The following is a 20635-nucleotide window of genomic DNA, read 5'->3' on the forward strand; positions in this document are numbered from 1 at the left end:
ACAAGCTTCTCAATAATACACCAAGTGTATATGATAATATATCTTTCACGCCTTCTCTGCAGTGAAAACAGTTTTAATGTTTGTAGTCTTTCCCAATAGTTTTGGTTGTGTAGGTTTTTAATCCTCCTTGTGAATGATTTTTGGAGATCTTCGATCTGCTGGATCAGATTAACTTCATTGGGTGACCATAGTTGAGAACAGTTGTCGATGTGTGGTATGACTAAAGACTTCCAAAGAGTGAGCATGACATCATGTTCTCTTGAGCTGAATGTTCTCAGAATCCAACCAATGAGTATCTGTACTTTTTCTACAATGGTTAGAATATGTTGGTTGAATTTCGCATCGTCTGACATGGTAACACCAAGATCCCTTGTTGAAGATTTGGTTTGGATTATCTTTCCTTCACCTGTGAAATAACTGGTGGCTGGTCCGTTTCCATAATGGAGATGCTCGAACTTTTTTCCATTTAACATCATTTTGTTTATGGTCGACCATTGATAAACATTGTTAAGGTCGTTTTGTAGGTGAAACTGGTCAATGATGTTTTGGATTCCTTTCTTTACTCGTGTGTCATCAGCAAAACTTGCAAGTTCTGCTTTGGTTGTCCCTTCATCAATGTCTGATATCATGATGATGAAGAATAATGGCCCAAGAACCGATCCTTGAGGTACTCCTGATTGAATTTTTGCCTGGTACGACTTGTGACCGTCTACAAATACTACTTGGTTTCTGTCTTGAAGAAATGACTTAATCCATTTAAGTAGTTTGTCTGTTATTCCAATAGATTTCAGTTTTGATAGCAGTATCCTGTGGTCGACTTTATCAAATGCTTTTGAAAAATCGAGATATACAACATCTACATCCAATCCTTCTTCTAGTTTTGATAGGATACTGTCATAGTGGCTGAGTAATTGACTAAGGCATGATCGCCCTTCCCGGAAACCATGCTGTGTTGGGTTGAACAAGTCATTGTTGTTGATAAATTCGACTATCTTCTTTCGAACTATTTTTTCAAACACCTTGGTGAGATGGGACGTAAGTGATACTGGCCTGTAGTTAGATGGCTCTCCTTGATCTCCACCCTTTGATATTGGTGTGATATGATTTCTTTTGTGAATCTCCTCTGTTACTCCATGGTTCAGACAGTTCCTCCAGAATATTGCGAGTGGCTTAGCAAGTTCTTCTTTGCAATTTTTCAGCAAAATCGCAGGAAATCCATCAGGACCTGGAGCAGAGTTTGGTGACAATGTTGAGATTGCTTCAATGAAATCTTTTTCGTCAAAGTCTATGTCTTTTAGCACGTTTGGACATATTGTTGGATGAGTGACGTCATTTTCCGATGGTACACTGAAAACCGATGTGTATTGGTCTTGGAGTATATTAGCAATACGGTCAGCATCATATATCAAAGAATTATTTTTGTCACGCAGTGGTCCAACTTTGGATTTTGATTTACTATGCTTTTTTGCATATGCATAAAAAAATTTAGGATTGTTTTTTATTGATTCTGTTGCCTTCCTTTCCTGGCTTTTCTTCTCTGATTCGTAGGATAGCTTTAGTTTAGTTTCAATGTCTATTAATTTTTGTTTGGATTTTGCATTTTTCATTGGGTTTGGAAATTTTCTAAAAATGTTTTTTCTTTTTCTGAATAAAATCTTTCGCTCGCGTGGTATCTTCTGAAATTTTTTAGTGTTTGGTTTTCGTTTTTGGTACATATTTCTTAATTATGTCTATGATCCAGTCTGTGATTGTTGACAATTGGTCAGCTGTCGGTTGATCATGAAGGTCTGTCCACAATTTATCCTTCATTTTTTCCTTGATTGATACCCAGTTTATTGTTTTTGAATGAAAATTGTACTCATCAAATACATTACGCACAACAAAGGGATCCTCCTTTTGGAAACTTGAGTGTAAATCAAAGTGAATTTTAACATTGATCATTGAGTGATGGGATATGTAATCTGGTGATGGGGCTGATTCATAGCTGTGTATTAGTAGAGGGTTATTTGTGAGCATTAAATCCAGTGTATTTCCTGCTTTGTGTGTGGCTCCTCTAATGTGTTGAATCAGATTATGGTCATTCATAAGAGTGAATATTTCACTAGTCATTCTTTGTTCCTCTGTAGATGCCCCAGGGTTTGAGCACTTGCTGTCCCAATTTGCGTGTGGCAGGTTAAAATCACCTGCTATGAAGATGTCTGGTGTTTTTCCTTCAGTTTTGTCTAGTTCTGATTTAATTAACTCTATAACTGGTTTGAATTGTTCATTCTTAGATGGATTCCCGTTTGATGAGTCGTCTGGCTGTCGGTATATTCCCCATATTTGGATATCCAATGTAGTCGAACTCAGACAGATGACTTCGATAACGCCATTTGAGTGTGTAACGGTCTGTTTGAAGTGTGATGAAATATCTTCTCTCATGTATATAGCGACACCACCACTACATCTTCCAAATCGTGACTTTGGTCTTTTTCTGTCGGACCGAAATATTTCATAGCCTTCTATGTGTAACTCCGCATCATTATGGTCTTTGAGCCAAGTTTCTGTTAAAATCATAAATAAAAAGTTATTCTCAATCGACTTGTCTTTGATATATGGTACTGTTGATTGAACTGTTTGTGGTTTAAGTCCTTGAACGTTTAAAATTGAAAATGAATTTAGCGAGACGGGTTGATCATTGACGGGTTTATTCCCCAGTTGGTGTTCTGAGGGGACATCATTCGTTGAGGATACTGGTATTGTAGTGGTATTTCCTTCCTCACTTGTTTGTCCATCAGTGTGGATATTTTCTGATCGATCTCCAGCATTAAGTCTTTTTTGAATTTTTGAAAAATAGCTAAAAAATCCATTTCTTTGTTTGTATTCTGGTTATTCCTTTGATGGGTTTCTTGAGATCCATACTCCCTGTTGTCATGCTGATAGTGTTGTTCCTTAAAATCATTTTGGTACTGATTTTCTTTGACATCCCATTTGTTTTGATATTCTCTCTCTCTCTGTGGGTAGGTTTCGGCATTTCTTTTTGTTCCTTTTACATGTGTTAGCTGACACATATTATTGAAACATTCTCCTTTCCTCAGTGAATCAAAGCACATTTTTGGGTGAAAAAAGAGACAGTTTCTACCTTTTTGACAGCCAACTCTGGCTCTGGTTCCGTGCTTCATGAATTTTCGACATGCTTTTGGATGGTCGAACTTGCAGTTTCTTCCCTTTATTCCGTACTTGCATTTTCCTTTTACATAGTGCGCACAGGTTTTGGATATCTGTCGATTTTGGTCCGTCAAATTGTCACTTATTTTCTCAATTGTCTCATTTGACTCTGAGTTGTCTTTATCACTCAGGATTGGATCACTCATATTGTCATCCTCATCTTGTTTGCCTGCCATTGGTATTGGCTTGACAAGGTTATTAAGGTCTCTCTGTCTTTTGTTTTTCTTCTTTCCTGCTTCGCTCTTTGGGAGGTTCTCATTAGCACAGTGATCACAAAGGTAGTAGAGGTTTTTGATGTTATGTGGATTAATGATAGACAAGAGACTATCACTGTCCATATTTGGGTCAACAGCACCGAGTTGAAGAAGAAAACATTGCCTATGAACATCCTGTCCACACATGACGCATTGAAGAAGGGGATTATCCTCCAACCTTACACAATAAGATTCATTACAGATGGCGCATCTCTCTGGAAGCAAGTTCTGGATCCTACATATAAGGTTATGTATGTTTGAAGGTTTCAGATAGTCTTTTTGCTCAGGTACTTGTAGAAAAGACAAGGTATCTTCTAAAATAGATTTGGTAAATCCGTTGAAATCCTTCCTCAAACGATCAAGGTCCTTTCCATATTGGTAGGTTTTGATACATCTCTTGATGTCGTCGGTAGGAGCTAGTAGGCAGAGCTCACCAATTACTGAGTTAACATCTTCTTGTTTGGAAGTTTTGTTGCACTCATTATTTGCCATCCCAGACTTAGAAGATCAAACAAGACTGAGGGAGGGGTGTATCCGAAGAATGCTCGCACAACGTGTAGATCAAGATGATGCAGATAAAATAAAGGATTGGTACCTGCTCAGCTACGCATGGGAACCCAGGTGTTCTCTTGTCATGCGTAGCTGTTCCAGGGTCAAAAGCTGTGAAATCAATCCTTCTTGTCAAATGGTACAGTACTTCCACAATGACAAACCAGTTTTTCCACTTCTTGTTTTATTTTCTGTTTCTCTTTTTTATTTTCACTAAAAAAGAGAGGCTTCTCCCACGACACAGGTTCAGCCTTATTCACTAATTCTTAATGGAGTGAATTTTTTTATCTGTCGTTTATGAGTTCGAATTATAGAAAGATTCGAATAAGAGTGTGCAATAAGAGTGTATTGTATTAAGAATGAGCTCGATAGCAATACACAGGAAAAAATTTTCGAGTTCCAAGGTTGGAAATTTCAAGTTTTCTTAGTTGGAAAAAAGATAAAATCCAATGGAAAATCCAACCTGAAAATGTGAGACATTGTCCAATGTTGGAAATGTTGCATTTTCCATGGCTTGGAATTTTCGAACGGTTGAAAAAAGCCAAAATCCAAATTAACAAGGTTGGAATTTTTTAAAATTCAGTTGGAAAAAAGCCAAAATCCAAGCTTAAACAAGGTTGGAATTTTTTAAAATTCAGCTGGAATAAAGCCAAAATCCAAGCTTAAACAAGGTTGGAATTTTTTCGAAAATTCAGTTGGAAAAAAGCCAAAATCCAAGCTTAAAGAAGGTTGGAACTTTCCAAAATCGAGGTTGAAAAAAGCCAAAATCCAACTTTAACAAGGTTGGAATTTTTTAAAATTCAGTTGGAAAAAAGCCAAAATCCAAGCTAAACAAGGTTGGGAATTTCGAAAATTCAGGTTGAAAAAAGCCAAAATCCCAAAAGTGATGGCAGAGATGTGGAAAACAGATCTTAAACAAGGTTTTGTTTTTGTGAACAGTCACTCGCTCCTAGGCTCGATGGCTCCCGGTCAATCTCTCGTTATTGTTCACACCACAGATATCTAAGCCCGAAGGGCTAGATTTGCAGCTTTAAGCTTTCTCCAGCAAAAAAAAGTGAAGCTAAAATTTGACTTTTTAAATTTCGTGCCGATGGATAGGATCTAGCATTTTGATTGTTTTCGGAGCGCGATATCAAAAAAATTAGGTGGCAAACGCTATTTCACATCTCTCAAACCGGTGAAATTGCATATTTTAGTCACGTGACTCTGGTAGGAAATCCTTCCAAAGATGAGCTTCACTTTTTGAACAAAGCTGCAAATCTAGCCCTTCGGGCTTTACAGATATCTGTGGTTCACACAGCTCAGCAGGGCACTATTTGAAGCTATGACACAAGTACCCTATTTGCTTCACTGTGCGAACTCACTGCGATTGACCGAGGCTGCTCCGAAGGGACGCCTCATCTGACGGAAACTTACAGCTTGACTGCTCACATTATAGCCTAATATCTAGGTTAGCTATACATCAAAACAGTTTTGAGCGAAAAATCGCTTGTGGTTTTCCCACGGACATGCGCAGAAAATGGTTAGAAAAACGTAATTTCCACATGGATTTTTAACGTTTTCCAAACTGTTTGGAGAAACACAAATTTCCAACCCAAAAAGTCTAGTTTTCCAATCGAAAGAGTTTCAATTTCATAAAAATGTAATTTCCACATGGATTTTTAACGTTTTCCAAACTGTTTGGAGAAACACAAATTTCCAACCCAAAAAGTCTAGTTTTCCAATCGAAAGAGTTTCAATTTCATAAAAATGTAATTTCCACATGGATTTTTAACGTTTTCCAATCTGTTTGGAGAAACACAAATTTCCAACCCAAAAAGTCTAGTTTTCCAATCGAAAGAGTTTCAATTTCATAAAAATGTAATTTCCACATGGATTTTTAACGTTTTCCAATCTGTTTGGAGAAACACAAATTTCCAACCCAAAAAGTCTAGTTTTCCAATCGGAAGAGTTTCAATTTCACAAAAATGTAATTTCCACATGGATTTTTAACGTTTTTCAAACTGTTTGGAGAAACACAAATTTCCAACCCAAAAGGTCTAGTTTTCCAAGAAAAAGTCTCCATTTCACAAAAGTGTAACTTCCACATGGATTTTTAACGTTTTCCAAACTGTTTGGAGAAACACAAATTTCCAACCCAAAAGGTCTAGTTTTTCAATCGAAAGAGTTTCAATTTCACAAAAATGTAATTTCCACATGGATTTTTAACGTTTTTCAAACTGTTTGGAGAAACACAAATTTCCAACCCAAAAAGTCTAGTTTTCCAAGAAAAAGTCTCCATTTCACAAAAGTGTAATTTCCACATGGATTTTTAACGTTTTCCAAACTGTTTGGAGAAACAAAAATTTCCAACCCCAAAAGTCTATTTTTGCAAGGAGGAGTCTCAATTAAAAAAAAAATCCAACATCCACATGGATTTTTAACGTTTTCCAAACTGTTTGGAGAAACACAAATATCCAACCCAAAAGGACTATTTTTCCAAGGAGGAGTCTCAATTTCACAAAAATGTAATATTCACATGGATTTTTAACGTTTTCCAAACTGTTTGGGAGAAACACAAATATCCAACCCAAAAGGACTAGTTTTCCAAGGAGGAGTCTCCATTTCACAAAAATGTAATATTCACATGGATTTTTAACGTTTTCCAAACTGTTTGGAGAAACACAAATTTCCAACCCAAAAGGTCTAGTTTTCCAAGGAGGAGTCTCAATTTCACAAAAATGTAACATCCACATGGATTTTTAACGTTTTCCAAACTGCTTGAGAGAAACACAAATTTTCAACCCAAAAAGTCTAGTTTTTCAACCCTAGGTATCAAATTTACAAAAATATGTATTTTCCCATCGATTTTTGACCTTTTTTCTCAATTCCTAAACTGTTTGGAAAATAAAAATTCCCCACCCAAAAAGTCATGTTTTCCAACCAGCCTTGGAAAATTGTCACTTCTACATTGGTTTTTTTTCACTTGATTTTTCAAGCGCATTGGTACATTCTACAAAACCTATGGGTAATTTACGTTTTCCAAATCAGCTTAAAGTAATCGCTCAAATTTCCAACTTCAATTATAAAACCAAAATTTCCAACCCAAAAATATCGAATTTCCAACCTTGGAAATCGAAAATTTTTTTCCTGTGATATGTGATCCTCGCGGTATCTTAAAACTACTTTTGAAAATGTATACCGTTGTAATTTTGAAATACAGTCAACTCTCTCTAATTCGAACCTCCATTATTCAAATCTTTCTCTAATTCGAACTAAAATATTGGTCCCCTCAGCTGAAAGGTCGTTAAACAACTTTCTGTAATTCGAATCTTTCTCTAATTCAAAGAAATTTTTGGTCTCTTGAAGATCGAATTAGAGAGAGTCAACTGTACCTTTTAATGTTGATGATATGAAAAACGCTTTTATCTTCTAATTATAAGAATTTGAATGGCAATATGGGCTGGAGTCAAGTAAAAATCAGATTCGATTAATAGAAGGTCGAATAAGCGAGAGTATATTGTAGTTTCACACACGAGATCACATTGGGAAATCAGAAGTTCGAATCGTTTTACTTTCATAATTTAGCATAATTTAGCTTAATTTAACTTAATGTTTTTATGTGTTATAAATCGAATTCAGATGTACTGTAAACCAAGTTGCACACAAATTTTTTTTGTAATAAAATAAAATTTGCCGAGACGACCCTAATATTTTTAGAAAATAATAAGCGATTTAAAAAGGTTTTAAAATGTAGATATGCTGTAAACTTCTTAGTGCTTTTATACCGGGGTACAAATTTTACGACCCTTAGCGGGACTAATTTGAATTTAGACCAAATTTCGATCTTTCTCTCCCCGATTAAATCAAAGGTATAAAGAACTCAAGGTATAAAGAAGATAGCTAGGTAGAAGTTAAATGTAATAGGGTAGAGCCGTAGGCTAGAGTTAAATCTCCTATAAGTAGGATTTGAAGCCATTTATTTCCTACATAAGTGGCACGACCCTTGTGGTTTTCATTAAGAACGCTGGATTGGAAATAACATTTCCCATCAAAATTAAAAACAAAGAAATTGCTAGATTCAATCCGTCATCTTTTTTGTCCGTTTTACCACCCTAAAAACGTCCCAGTCTTTTTTTCGACAAGACAATAGAAAAAAGTGTAAAAAAGGATCGGGTCGAGTTTAGGATGGTAAATTAAACAATAAAGCGGCACGCGCCTGACCGTGCGACTACTCTTAGGTGCCAAATAAACGGGGGGGTTGGAAAATTTTTGAAATTTCAATAAACGGGGGGGACCTAATTGCCAGGGGGGTTGGAAATTGTACTTATGAAAACCCCAAAATAAGGTAAATATAGGCTAAAATCAGGCTTTTTGGAGCAAAATAAGGGGACTTCTTTTAGCCAACTGAAAATATTCTTTAAAATTAATAAACGGGGGGGGGGGGGGGTCCTAATAAGGTCCGGGGGGGTTGGAAAATTTTCGAAAAATTAACAAGCGGGGGGGACCGTTTATTTGGCACCTAAGAGTAGGGTCGAAAAGGTGTATTATTTTAGGAAGATTCAGGTAGAAGTCAAATAGTTACAGTCGACTCTCGCTAATTCGAGCTCCGACGGGGAATTTTATTTGTTCGAATAATAGAAAAGTTCGAATTATAGAGAGAATTTAAGAGGGTTTCTCGCTGACAGGAACTGTGAATTTGTGAGTTCGAAATATAGAAAGATTCGAATAATATAAGTTCCAACCGGGGGGGGGGGGGTACTTAGGCAAAAATGGGTGCTGGGTATGTGCTGACGGTAAGGGTCGGTTTTTCACCTTTCAAAGTCTCTCTAAGGATCGGAAAATTAGAAAGTTTTAAATTAGTCTCTCTAAGGGTTGGAAAATTCACAATTTTTTGGAATTTTCTTGGTTTTGAGAGGAAAAAGTTGTAAAAAAGTCTCTCTAAGGGTCGGTTTTCGGAGGTCCCGTCCGGACATACCCCTCATCCGCTAACCCTAGTACCCCCCCCCGGAGTTCCAATGAGCGAGAGTCGACTGTAAAAGCATTTTCTAGAAACCTAGATATTACTTAATAATATATTATTTCGTAGTGAAATAGTTATTAGCATGTTTTAGAAACCTAGGTCGTCGTGAAGTGGTTCTTAGCATGAAAACAGCGTGAAGTGCGAGACAAAATGACTCAACGGTTTTCAAGTACATCGCCTCCAGAAACAGCATGAAATTAGCTTCTACCTACGTGAACTAATGCAAACAGTTATACTACTCTCAAATCAATTTTACGGACATTTCACGCAAATTTGTAGGTGGGAAGGGAATCCTTATACGCCTTAAAAATATAAATGAAGCTGTCTAGACCCTTTTCTTGATATTTGAATATGTTATTTTGATAAATTAATGTTAGAGCGATTTTTATAACGTTTTTTGAAATTATTTTGCAATTATGCACGACGCGCTCGCAACGCAAGATAAACTGTATTGTAGCCACCTGTAAAACCTCATAAGTGTAACCTTAACTTTATAAAATGACAAAATCCGAGAAGATCCCTAAATAAGATAAATTTGGGAAAAGTTCCAAAAACGGTCCAAAAGCTCCAAAATTACATGTTTTTTATAAGCAAGTATACCGGTATGCCCCTTAGTCAGGCTCGTGTATGCTTAAGTTCTCAAAGCATCCAGGCATAGATTATGTTTATTATATGCTTATGAATCATGCTTATAATTCACCCGAGCCAAGTTTTAATAAAATTTTAGAAATTTTGTAAAAATTTGTTCAGATTTGGGAGCAGTGATAGCCGTGGAATGTCTTTTTTTTACTTGACCTCAACCAAACCATTTTAAACTGATAAAAAATGACAACTTGAAAAATATTTCAGGCTGACACATAATGCTTATATGTTATGCTTAGGAATTCTACAAATCTGAGCCTTCATATGCTTATAAAAAAAAACATATATCGGCTTTTTTCTTCAATTTTCATTTCGTCAAAAATTTCATAAATGATTTTCAAAAACTGAGCGAGATCTACCCGTAAGTGCCCAACGGGACATCGCCAGTAAGTATTTTCTACAATTTTTATGACGTGATTACATCATAGTATAAGAAAGCCGCGGCTGGAATGATAACATCTGATATTCAGTTGTTCGATCTCTGTCGTATTTGATGACTATTTGTTGATCAAGAAATCAGTAATGTACCATCTTTAATGGTAAATTTTATTGGTTTTTCGTTACTAGTACTTACTTCTCAGTGCGTTTTAGACATTAATGATATGCCCTTGATAACACACTTGCATTATAGAATCATTGTGCAGGAAAGATCAACAATAAGAAATTTAAACAAGCACAAGATGGCTGGGCTGAAAGAACTCAAAAATTAATGAAGTGCCTCGAAATGCCTTCACAATATTTCAGTGAAATCTTTTTAGAAATCAATGAAATAGTACATCAAGATAATTCTGTGAAAAATTCAAGCCAGCTCCTTCAAAATTTATCATTCAAACTGACAGGAAAGTTGTTATCTTGAATATAGTTCTTATAATTTTAATTTTGGCGAAAAACTATCGTTTCCACAAAATAACCCAAAAATATGTCCAAAATTAGTTCAAATGTTCTATTGGGTACAGATTCAAAGATATCTAGCAATAAAAAAACTTTTTGTGAAGATAAATAAGAAAGAAATTTCAAAAACTATCTACCAATAATAAACTGACAATCGATCTTGATGTTCTTATAAAGCTCGGAGACAGAGATAGAACAGCAATTAACTGAAAAAAACAATCCGGTACATATTCCAGCCGCGGCTTTCTTATACTTTAATCGGATTAATTTTCGCGAGATTAAATTTCGCGATTTCGCAAATTTTTCCCATTTTCGCGAAATTAAAACTCGCGAACACGCGTGAGATTCCTGATTCGCGAAATTAAATCCACCACAAAACTTTTAAAATTGTATTTTTGGCGAAGGAACTAGTTCCAAGTCTCCATTTATGGCAAAAAATGGCTATTTTCAGCTGTTTTCTGGCTTATTCGCAAAATTAAATCCACGCGAAATATTTCAAAACTCTGACTCGCGAAATTAAATCCAAAAAAATTCGCGATTTTTTTAGCTCGCGAAATTTAATCTCGCGAAATTTAATCCGGTTAAAGTACTATGATTACATGATGGTATTTCGGCCGGTGCATATCTAAGTAATGCAATGAACTAATTCATACAAAGAGATTCTTCCCGAAACGAGGTTCTGAATCCGGGTTTCTCGGGCATTTTTTGCGCTGTGAACGTGGTAGACACTCTAATTTCACAAAAATTAGTGTCCTTCAGATAATGATATGTAATATGGTTACACAACCAAAGATTGCAAAGTTTAGAAAAGTAAGCGATTTCGCATACCTATCCAATTACTTGCTTGACATAATAAATGATATATTTAGAAAATTAAAATTAATTCTCGTTCAAGCCGAGATAAATATCCAACTCGAATTAATTCAAGATTCGATAGATACATGCTGAGGGCCTGACTATTATTTTATGTAAGGTCGCCCACATTTCATATTTGTAGATCCGATTCAAATTGGTTTGTGCGTTGGATTATCAAATTTTGAATTCTAAACAAAGTGCAACAACAGTGAATTGAAATCATTGTCATTATTAGGGCTCAGCTTATATGAAACTTGTATGCATTTTAAGGTATTGAAAAACACAGTATGTCTGAGACATGATAATGATGTTAACGAAACTCTTTAAAAAAGGGAATGAAATCTCTGTGGCGGAGAGTTTGTATCTCACTTTTGAGATAAGGAAGAATGTTAAAAGCTCTCCACCAAGGAGACTGAGCCCCTGTCTGAAAAACGTATCCCCTTTGTAAGAGCAAAATATATAAGAACAATAGGCTTCGATGTCCAAAATATCAAGAACAAGTTAAGGACCTTTTACGGCTTTGCGGGCTCTGAAACACCGGATTTCTTAAGAAAATGGACAAAATTGCTCTGAAAATGGTGAAAATAAGAACATGTTAAGAACATTTTTAGGCTTAAAACTCAAAAAGATAAGACTATCCGAAGGCTTCAAAAACTTTGGATGTTCTTATAAAAAACGTGTATTTTGAATAGAGAGGCATTTTGTGAGGGCGTTCTTTGACTTATACACATAAAGTATTGCAAGAATAATTTTTACTTTCATAAAATGGGAATAAAAGTAATAATCTTTTTGAAAGTAACACACACTCAAGCCAGTTAATCTTCTCGCATAAGAAGCTGGTATGTTTAAGCTTTTCAATATTTGTTCGTATGGTCTTGCTGTTTTTGCAAAAGTTGGAAAATAAGATTGAGATTGCACAGAAAGACAATATCAATGTGATGTTTTTGAATAACCTGACCGTTAAGAAATTCAATACGTTATCAAAAGTTTTAATTTAGTCCAGTCAAAGAGTAGAATTTTTCTGTGGCGAGATTTAATTTGAGTGAATGATGGGTTTTTTTGTGAAACAGCACGAAAATCTTTTGAGTTAGTTCGCAAGAGTCAGTAAATTTCTTTCCCCTTGAAGCTTGCTAAATACAGAGGAAACCAGACTTTTTGAATAAGAAAATTCCAACAAAGAGAGCTAAAGATTTAATAAGGCTAATTTATCCCAGTCTCTAGATATAAGTAGTTGGGGGGGGGGCTTATTATACCTTATCGGGGGAAAAAATGTCGGGGTTTTACTTAGTCGGGTTTTTTTTTCGTCGGGGAAAAATTTCGTCACCTAGAGGCATTTTCGTCACTTTCTCCGACGAAAATTTCAAATTCGTCACTTTTCCCCGACGAAATTTACAATTTAGTCACTTTCACCCAACTAAATTGTCCAAATGAAATTCCTTCACTAGCTCGAAAAAAGATCTTGTAATTCAACGTTTAAAGTACTAATTTCGGTTAATAAAGGCGTAAAAAATTTAGATTTTAATTTTGGTTGGGGTTTAAAAAATCGGGTAAAGGTTTTGGTCGGGGATAAAAAAATCGGGTAAAAGTTTTGGTCGGGTGATAAAATATCGGGGGAAAAATTCGTCGGGGGAAAATTTCGTCACCCCTTCAAAATTTTCGTCACTTTCCCCCGATATTTTTTTCCCCGATAAGGTGAATACACCTTTTCGACCGTAGTCGTGCGGTCAGACACGTGCCACTTTATTATTCAATTTACCACCCTAAACTCGATCCAATCCTTTTTCACACTTTTTTCTATTGTCTTTAGGTGCCAAAAAATACTGGGACGGTTTTAGGGGGGTAAAACGGACAACAAAATGCCCGCGCGGCAATTGACAGCTACGGTCGAAAAGGTGTAAACCCAATGAGTACAATTAACTTTATTTTTTCTAATAAGCGGTAAAAAAATAAAGACGTGTAAAACATCACTGGACACTTTCTTTCGTGCAAAGGAAACTAAAAGTTTGAATGAGAGAATGAGGCGAGGTTTGATAGGCGTTTAAGAAGTATGTTTTAGACAGTATTTTAGGGAACTCAATAAAACGACTAAGTCATTATAAGCGCTTAAAGCCTTCGTAGTTTTGACATCTGTTTATCAATTTAAACATCAAAATTGTCAAATGGTTATGTAGGTAAAGCAAAAATTTGTAAGGTATTGTTTTAGGTATTTTATTTCCGTTTTATTAAACCTCAGGAAGTGGCATATGTAAACTATATGTGTACACGTTCTTTTTTATATAAGAACAAACTATACAAGAACATAAGGCTTCGATAGTCTAAATGTTAAGAACAAATTAAGAACATTTTAAGGCTTTGTGGACTCAAAAACACCCGTTTTCATAGGAAAATGGGTAAAAATGGTCACAAAATGGTGAAAATAAGAACATTATAAGAACATTTTTAGGCTTGAAACCCAAAAAGTTAAGAACATCCCAAGGCTTCAAAATTTTGTTCTTATAAAAAAAAACGTGTATGATAAAATGCGTGTAAAGTAAAAAGGGTAAACCATTATGGTATGGTTAGGTATGTTATGGTTTGCGTGAGGTTTTTAATAGATTTTTTTTTAAATTTGATCAATATGCTGTATTTTCACATGATACTTGCAAATTTTTTGAAAGTTTGAAAAGATCAAAGTCAGTTGTGATGATTTTAGTACGGTGCAGAATGAGATTGTAACAAAAGTCGAGAATTATGGTGAAGGAAGAAGGAATTTAACCTTCACATTTTCTCCACATGTTTTTTTATCAATAATAACATCCAAAAATTTTTAAGACCTTGATGTCCTTAACTATAATTTTGAGTTTTAATCAGTAGTGAGAGTTATTAGGTGTTCTTCTTGAGGAAAAAAAAGGTGTAAAGTATGCGCAGCGCATGAATTTAGAAAGAAAATTGCGGGAGTGCATGAGTTCTGGGACAGCTAGAGAACCTCTTTTCTAAGTGACTGTTTTGATACATACTTTGCAATTTAAGCCAGTTTATATTGGTCAAAATCAAATTTTACCCCTACTGCTGAGGATATTGATTTTTTGAAATATCGAACCCCCTGGATAACCTACTTTCTTAGTAAAGACCCCCTGAATATCCGCTCCCTTGTAGATATTTAACCCGCTGGATATCCACTTTTGAACAAAAATCGTTAACCCCCTGGATATCCAATATCCTCAACAGGGGGGCACGGTGAAAACTAGTTTCAATCAGCAATTCCGCCCCTTCATTTTTTTCGTTCTTTCTAGTCCGTGGTAATTTTCCGGGGGTCAGGATTCGATTATTGTCAGTTAGTTAGGGTCAGGGTTGCTAGTAACGGCTTGTCACTGTGCCGGGTGCATACTCGGCGCCTTGGGCCCCGCAGGGTTGCTAGTAACGGCTCGAATTTCAGTCAGGTTTAAAAAAGGGGTACTTTTACCCATATTATAATAACATTACCCCCGTCTTTTGCCAGTTCGGTATAATATGTTATGAAATGCGTCATTTTGCTGTGCGACGATAGTGCAAGTGGTAAGGCGTCGGGTTTGGAAACCAAGGTTGCTTGCATTTGGTGGTTCGAACCGAGGTGTGGGAGTATAGTTTCAGAATTAGCAATATAGCTTCAAATAGTCAAATTCAGAAAAACTAAGTCCAGAAATCAGAAAAAACAGAGTAAGAGATAGGAAATAGAGAAAAAGAGGAGAAGGGCGGAATTGGTGATTGAAACTAGATCTTTCCGGGGGCACGGACTATTTCTGGAAAAGCCCATTGTCATACGATTTCATGGTAGGACAAACACTTTATCAAGTTATTATCTAATTTAATCGACTTAGATTTTGAGATTTTTAGGATAAGTATTCTAATTGAAATTATGTCACCTTTTATCTTATTTGCCTCTCATTCAAAAAGAAAACTCTGAGACAAAGTTAAATTGGATTTAAAAAGAAATTTGACAACAAAGATTGGTTTTGTTATGTCACCCGCTAAATTTGGCGTCTCTATTTTATATACTTTTATTTATAAGAATAATTTCATAACAGAGCACCGAAATATAAGAACAATTTCAGAACATAGCTGTGTCTGAAATTGCCGAATTTCAAGCAGTTTATTAGTCAAAGTAGTAAAAATTGAGTATAACGCCTATAATATACATACATATCAAAGTTTTTACACGAATGAAATTTATCATATTTTTATAATCAGGGAAAAAATAAATCAATATGTTACGAATTACTCTATTAGCATTATCATGTCTGGCATGTTGTGTACGCGCAACGAGCACTTACGGAGACGGAAGTGTGAATGCAGGTAAGAAATAGCCAAGGCTTATCTTTCTACACAGCAACAAGATAAGAAATCCTTGTTTTCTGTGAGGTACTCAGAGGGAAAACTCAACATCCATGCGATTTTAAAATCCTCTCTTTATGAGGATTTATTAAAAGAGAATTTCATAATACCTTATCGGCCAAAACTTAGTCGGCCTTAATTATTAGTCGGCCCTAATGAGTCACCTCGTCAAAATTTAGTCACTAAAGGCCGACTAATATATAATGAATAATGGCGGACGAAATAATCAACTGTAGTAATGATGTGGTATTCAAAAAAGTTGGTTAAGGAAAGCTTAATTATAATTAAAATTATAATTATTTTTAGTCGGGCAAAATTTTAGTCGGGCCAAATTTTTAGTCAGCCCTAATTTTAGTCAACAAGCCAAAAAAATCTAGTCAGTTAGGGCCGACTAAGTTTTGGCCGATAAGGTAAGTCCCATACTCTATTCTGCTCTAATATACATTCCATGACTTGGCGTGGGCAATCGGAAATGATTCGCGAAAATTCACAACCTAAGAAAATTCTATCAAGAGGGAAAAAATTGTTTTTCGCATTTGTTTCAACCCCAGGACCTTATTAGTACCCCATGTTTATTAATTTCGTTTCGAGCTTAAAAGCCTGAAGCTGTCTATTGTGAAAAATAATATTCTAGTAATGTTGTTATTTCATTATTCAGCATTTGAGGTAGCTTGCGACGATACCACTATGACAATATCTTTCAATAAAACAGAACTAGACGCCCGCTCGGTCAGTGGCGTCAGCGAGCGGCCGTACACGATCACATTCGCCGGTACAACAACAGCTAATTGTACGACGGACAAAGACGGGACCGTAATCGGGGACAATCTAATCTTATCGGCGAACTACCCAGATGATTGTGGTCTCGTTCAAACACAAGAAACGGAATATATTCAATACAGTACAGTGATAACTATAGCTTACGGCCGCGTGAGCGCTAACCCATCGATTAGCCGAATGGAGTATGATAATTATACAGTTTCATGCAAATTGAATCGTACGTTGGATACGAAATTGAGCGGTGATTTTTATAATGTGACACACAGACTAGATGGCAGTGATAGTGGAGGTATGTATAAAATTTGAAATCTCCTTCCTTTCCTCTGATTGACTGATTAACAAACAAGAATCGACAGTTCTGACTGTAAAGATTTGAGGGAAATATCGTTTGTTTTAATGAGAAAAGTAGAGAAAATGTAGCTTTTAGTAAAATTATTTCTAACCAAATGAAAACAAAAAAGTAAATCTTTCATTTTTGGTCTAATTCTTCAAATATATAAGTTCTTTAGGGAATTATTGTTTAATTTCAAAATGTTTCAATATTTCTTTTCAGAGAGCGAGGGTACATTCAATTTGACGTTGAATCATTATGCCAAAGGAACCGGTCTAAGACAAGACGTTTACAAGGTCGGTGATTTAATCACTTTCCAGCAAGACTTTTATGGTCCCGACGTGCTCAAAGCTGTCATACAAAAATGCAAAGCAACTTCTGATGGAGCGAGTGCACATGAATATTTACTGATTGATGATAAGTAAGTCTTTGTTTTTCCTTTTTTCATGATATAGAAAAGAGGCGCTTATATGCTGTCAAAGCAGAATTAACAAAGTAATTTCACAGCACGTGAGGGGGGGGGGAAGTTGTTCTTTCATTTGTGAAGATGAAATTCGGCAATTCCAGGCTCTACTTTGTTCTCATTTCTTTGACATTGTTCATCCCCATTGTTCTTATAAAGTTGTTGCTCTTATAAAAAGAAGAGTGTAATTTTTGTTCTAGGTGTTCTGCTGACCCTGGAACATCCGTTTCATCAAACACGAGAAATCAAATAAAATTCGACGTGGAAGCGTTCCGGTTTTTATCACCCGATAAAAATCAAGTGTACATCGAATGTAGTTCAGAAATTTGTTTAGTTGGTGACGTCTCAGGCGCATGCGCGTCTTGTAACCCGTTCGGACGCCGTAAACGTCGCGCGGTCGCCGAGGAGGAGAGTCAAGTGCCATCTCAGAGGAAAAGGATTGTTCGATCGTCAATGTTTACCGTTGAAAGGAACTCAGGTAAAGTTACTTCATCAAGGATCAGTTTGTTTGTGTTTATCTGATGTTCCGATGGCGGATTGGCGGCCGCTCACGCTAAAGCTCTCAATGAGCAGGCTATTTTCCCATTTGAGAGGAATGATAGTCGGCCTTTGATGGCCGCATCCCCAGTCAGGTTCAATTACCCTTGCACGTTAACCTAAAAATATTTCGGTTGGACCCGCCAATCCTCGAATAAGAAGGGCTGGGTTACGGGACAAGCTGGAGTTTTTACAAGCTCTTATTTGATTTGGTTGGTCGTTAACCAGTAATAAAACAATTTTGTTACTTTTTCTAAAGAACGCGTCATCTCTATTACTTCAAATGACCAATAAGTGAAGTATCTTATAAAAACTCTAGCTCATCCCTGGGTTACCAGGCCTCCCGTAAAATCATTGACGCGGTCTTGCAAAATCCCGTGATCTAAACCTTCCAGATGTTGAAAATTTTCCCAACCTTCTGAGCTTTAGCGTGTCGGATAAAAATTTCTGCATCTTGTGCCAGATAAGTTGTTTGTTATCTGATCGACCCTACCTCGAAACCTGCCGACTCAAAAAAATTTACTGACATATTAAAGAAGAATTTTTTCTTCAAATCAGAATCTCTATTTTTGTCTATCTCATTCTTTTAGAACTCATTTCTAGCTCTTCCGTTTTCATTTCAAAAATAACCAAATGTAAACTGACCTTTTATAAATCGTCAAAATAAAAAACTTTCGACCGACTTCCAAAATCTAGAGTCGGGTGACAGTCCTGCCTCAATCAACAATGATTTGGTACAATAGTTTTTTAGTAATCTTTCCACCCCCCCCCCTTTTGATAACATCAAAAATGATCATTGATAATTAGATTATCATAAAACGAACATCTTAATAACGATATTTGAAGCAAAAAATTTTCGAGAAAGATTTTAAAGAAAAGCCGAGTTGCAGCCAAAATTAACTGGCCCTCCTAAAAAAAGCGTATACTCTTATCTCAGAAAATCTTGAACCCTCTTTTGACTTGATTTCTTAGAAGAAACAGCGATCAATGATGTCAAAAGCAACAAAGATGGTAGCCATCATGACGTCATCATTACATCATGGCAAGGCATATTGATCATCGCTTTACTGACAGTCATCGTGGTGGTCAAATTTGTTGAGATTATCACGCGGAAATATCGAAAGACAAAAGAAAGCGGAATCGAATATGAAAGAGTTACGGAGAATGAAACTGTATGAGAGCATGAAGATTGAAGCGAATTTATAATATTCATCTTGTAATGTTACCTACGGAATCACCCCGGTTTTTGACAGTAGTGGCAAATTTTAAATACACGTTTTTTTTTAAAGAAACACACTTTTAAGAAACATGAGGCTCAGAATGCTTAAAAACTAAGAAAGATACTGAGAATGAGAAAATAACATTTTTTAATTCGGTTCCAATCCAGCCTGCCACGAGGCTGATTATGTCAAAAAGTTTAGAAACATGTAAGAAACATTTAAGGCTCAAAAGGCCAGCTTGGTAAAACTAGTTTCTTAAAAAAAGTGTATTCTCTAGCTTATATTACTATGGAAAAAACAGGGTGATTTCGTAGCTAACATTACTAAATGAATGTTATAAATAAAGACTCTGCGTTTTAAATATTACCGAGAGCTGTTCATGTATAAGTCGATCATATTCTAAATGTACATATTATTGTGTTATACGATGTTCTATACGATCTCGAATTAAAGTCTTTGCTGGCAGCCCTGATCCGTTTAGAGTAAAACTAGCCTGTGTTTTACATATTCATTATATAAATGACGTTAATATTTTTTTTAAAGGAAGAACCCCAAAATAACCAGGGCGCTTGTCATAAGTTTTGTTTAAAATTTAAAATTAGTGGCAAACACGCTGTCTTTTTTGGGTGTTTCCATATAAAACATTACGGCATGTATATCATGAATTTCTTCCACGAATGTATAAATTTATTAAGTTCTAAATGTACATATTATTGTGTTAAACGATGTTTTGTAGCTTTCTATCCCTTATAATACGATCTGAATCTGGTCATTAATTTATACGCTTTATTATGGTATATGGGATCTTTTTTGTTTTTGTTGTAATTTTGTAGTGAAATCAAACACTATGTAATTATGAGATGTTTAACCTAAAGAAATTTATGAAAAGACACACAAACAATAGTCCCAATTATCTCTGATATTTTGACTAAAACAACAGAGTTCCAAGCCCGAAGGGCTGTAGGCGAGACTCCTGGATGGGAAATGAAACCACTTATTTCCCATCCAGAACGCCCGCGCATAGTTTTTACATAAACGCCGGATTGAAACTAAAATCTATCGCTAGATTTCAAAAAATGTAGTCCTCCAAAACAAAAGAACCGCTAGATACAATCCGTCGTCATGATTACGGCGCGTTCTATGCGCGTTTTGGATGGGAAATAAGTAGCTTCAATTTCTCTTGCCTAAGAAGGGTTAAAGTTTCGCCTCCTTCGGGCTTGAAACTCAATGGCAGACACACAACTAGCCTGAGTAAATTTGGACAGATCTTAGCATACACAGCTGAATTTCCATAACTCGAACAAGATTCTTAGTTCTTCCCAGTTAGAAAAACCTTTGAAACAAGTCTCTTATAACTCAAATTTTCCACAACAAATTTCAATTTCCCTTGCGTGTTCGAAGTTTACTCAACGGTATAACTTAAAAGATAAAATGTTATTTTTTTCTTTTATATAGCACAGTCACTTTAAACTCAAATGTCTTTTTATCTCAAACAAGTTTTCTCGTCCCTTCAATTAACAATGCCTGATAAACCTTACTCTATAACTCAAAATT

The 20635-nt window shown here is 35.8% G+C and overlaps 2 protein-coding genes across 3 annotated transcripts in view; one reads left to right on the forward strand and one right to left on the reverse strand.

The window, feature by feature from the left end:
* LOC136819863 (RNA N6-adenosine-methyltransferase mettl16-like) overlaps window positions 1-20635 on the reverse strand; it is a 33683-nt gene that overhangs the window by 4590 nt on the left and 8458 nt on the right. The gene's annotated exons all lie outside the window — the stretch shown is intronic.
* On the forward strand, window positions 15578-19197 carry LOC136819728 (uncharacterized). The gene is made up of 5 exons (XM_067075974.1): window positions 15578-15711; window positions 16409-16819; window positions 17084-17282; window positions 17525-17802; window positions 18834-19197. The coding sequence occupies exons 1-5, from the start codon at window positions 15624-15626 to the stop codon at window positions 19037-19039; spliced, it is 1182 nt and encodes a 393-aa protein (XP_066932075.1). The 5' UTR covers window positions 15578-15623; the 3' UTR covers window positions 19040-19197.

Source organism: Clytia hemisphaerica, unplaced genomic scaffold (assembly GCF_902728285.1).
Source record: "Clytia hemisphaerica strain Z4C2 unplaced genomic scaffold, Clytia hemisphaerica genome assembly, whole genome shotgun sequence".
Classification (NCBI taxonomy): Eukaryota; Metazoa; Cnidaria; class Hydrozoa; order Leptothecata; family Clytiidae; genus Clytia; species Clytia hemisphaerica.

Excerpts from the sequence above, each read along its gene's own strand:
- LOC136819728 (XM_067075974.1), top strand. The coding sequence starts at position 15,624 with ATGTTACGAATTACTCTATTAGCATTATCATGTCTGGCATGTTGTGTA. Across the intron at positions 16,820-17,083 it reads AGATGGCAGTGATAGTGGAG|AGAGCGAGGGTACATTCAAT; the intron begins GTATGTATAAAA and ends ATTTCTTTTCAG. Across the intron at positions 17,283-17,524 it reads TATTTACTGATTGATGATAA|GTGTTCTGCTGACCCTGGAA; the intron begins GTAAGTCTTTGT and ends TTTTTGTTCTAG.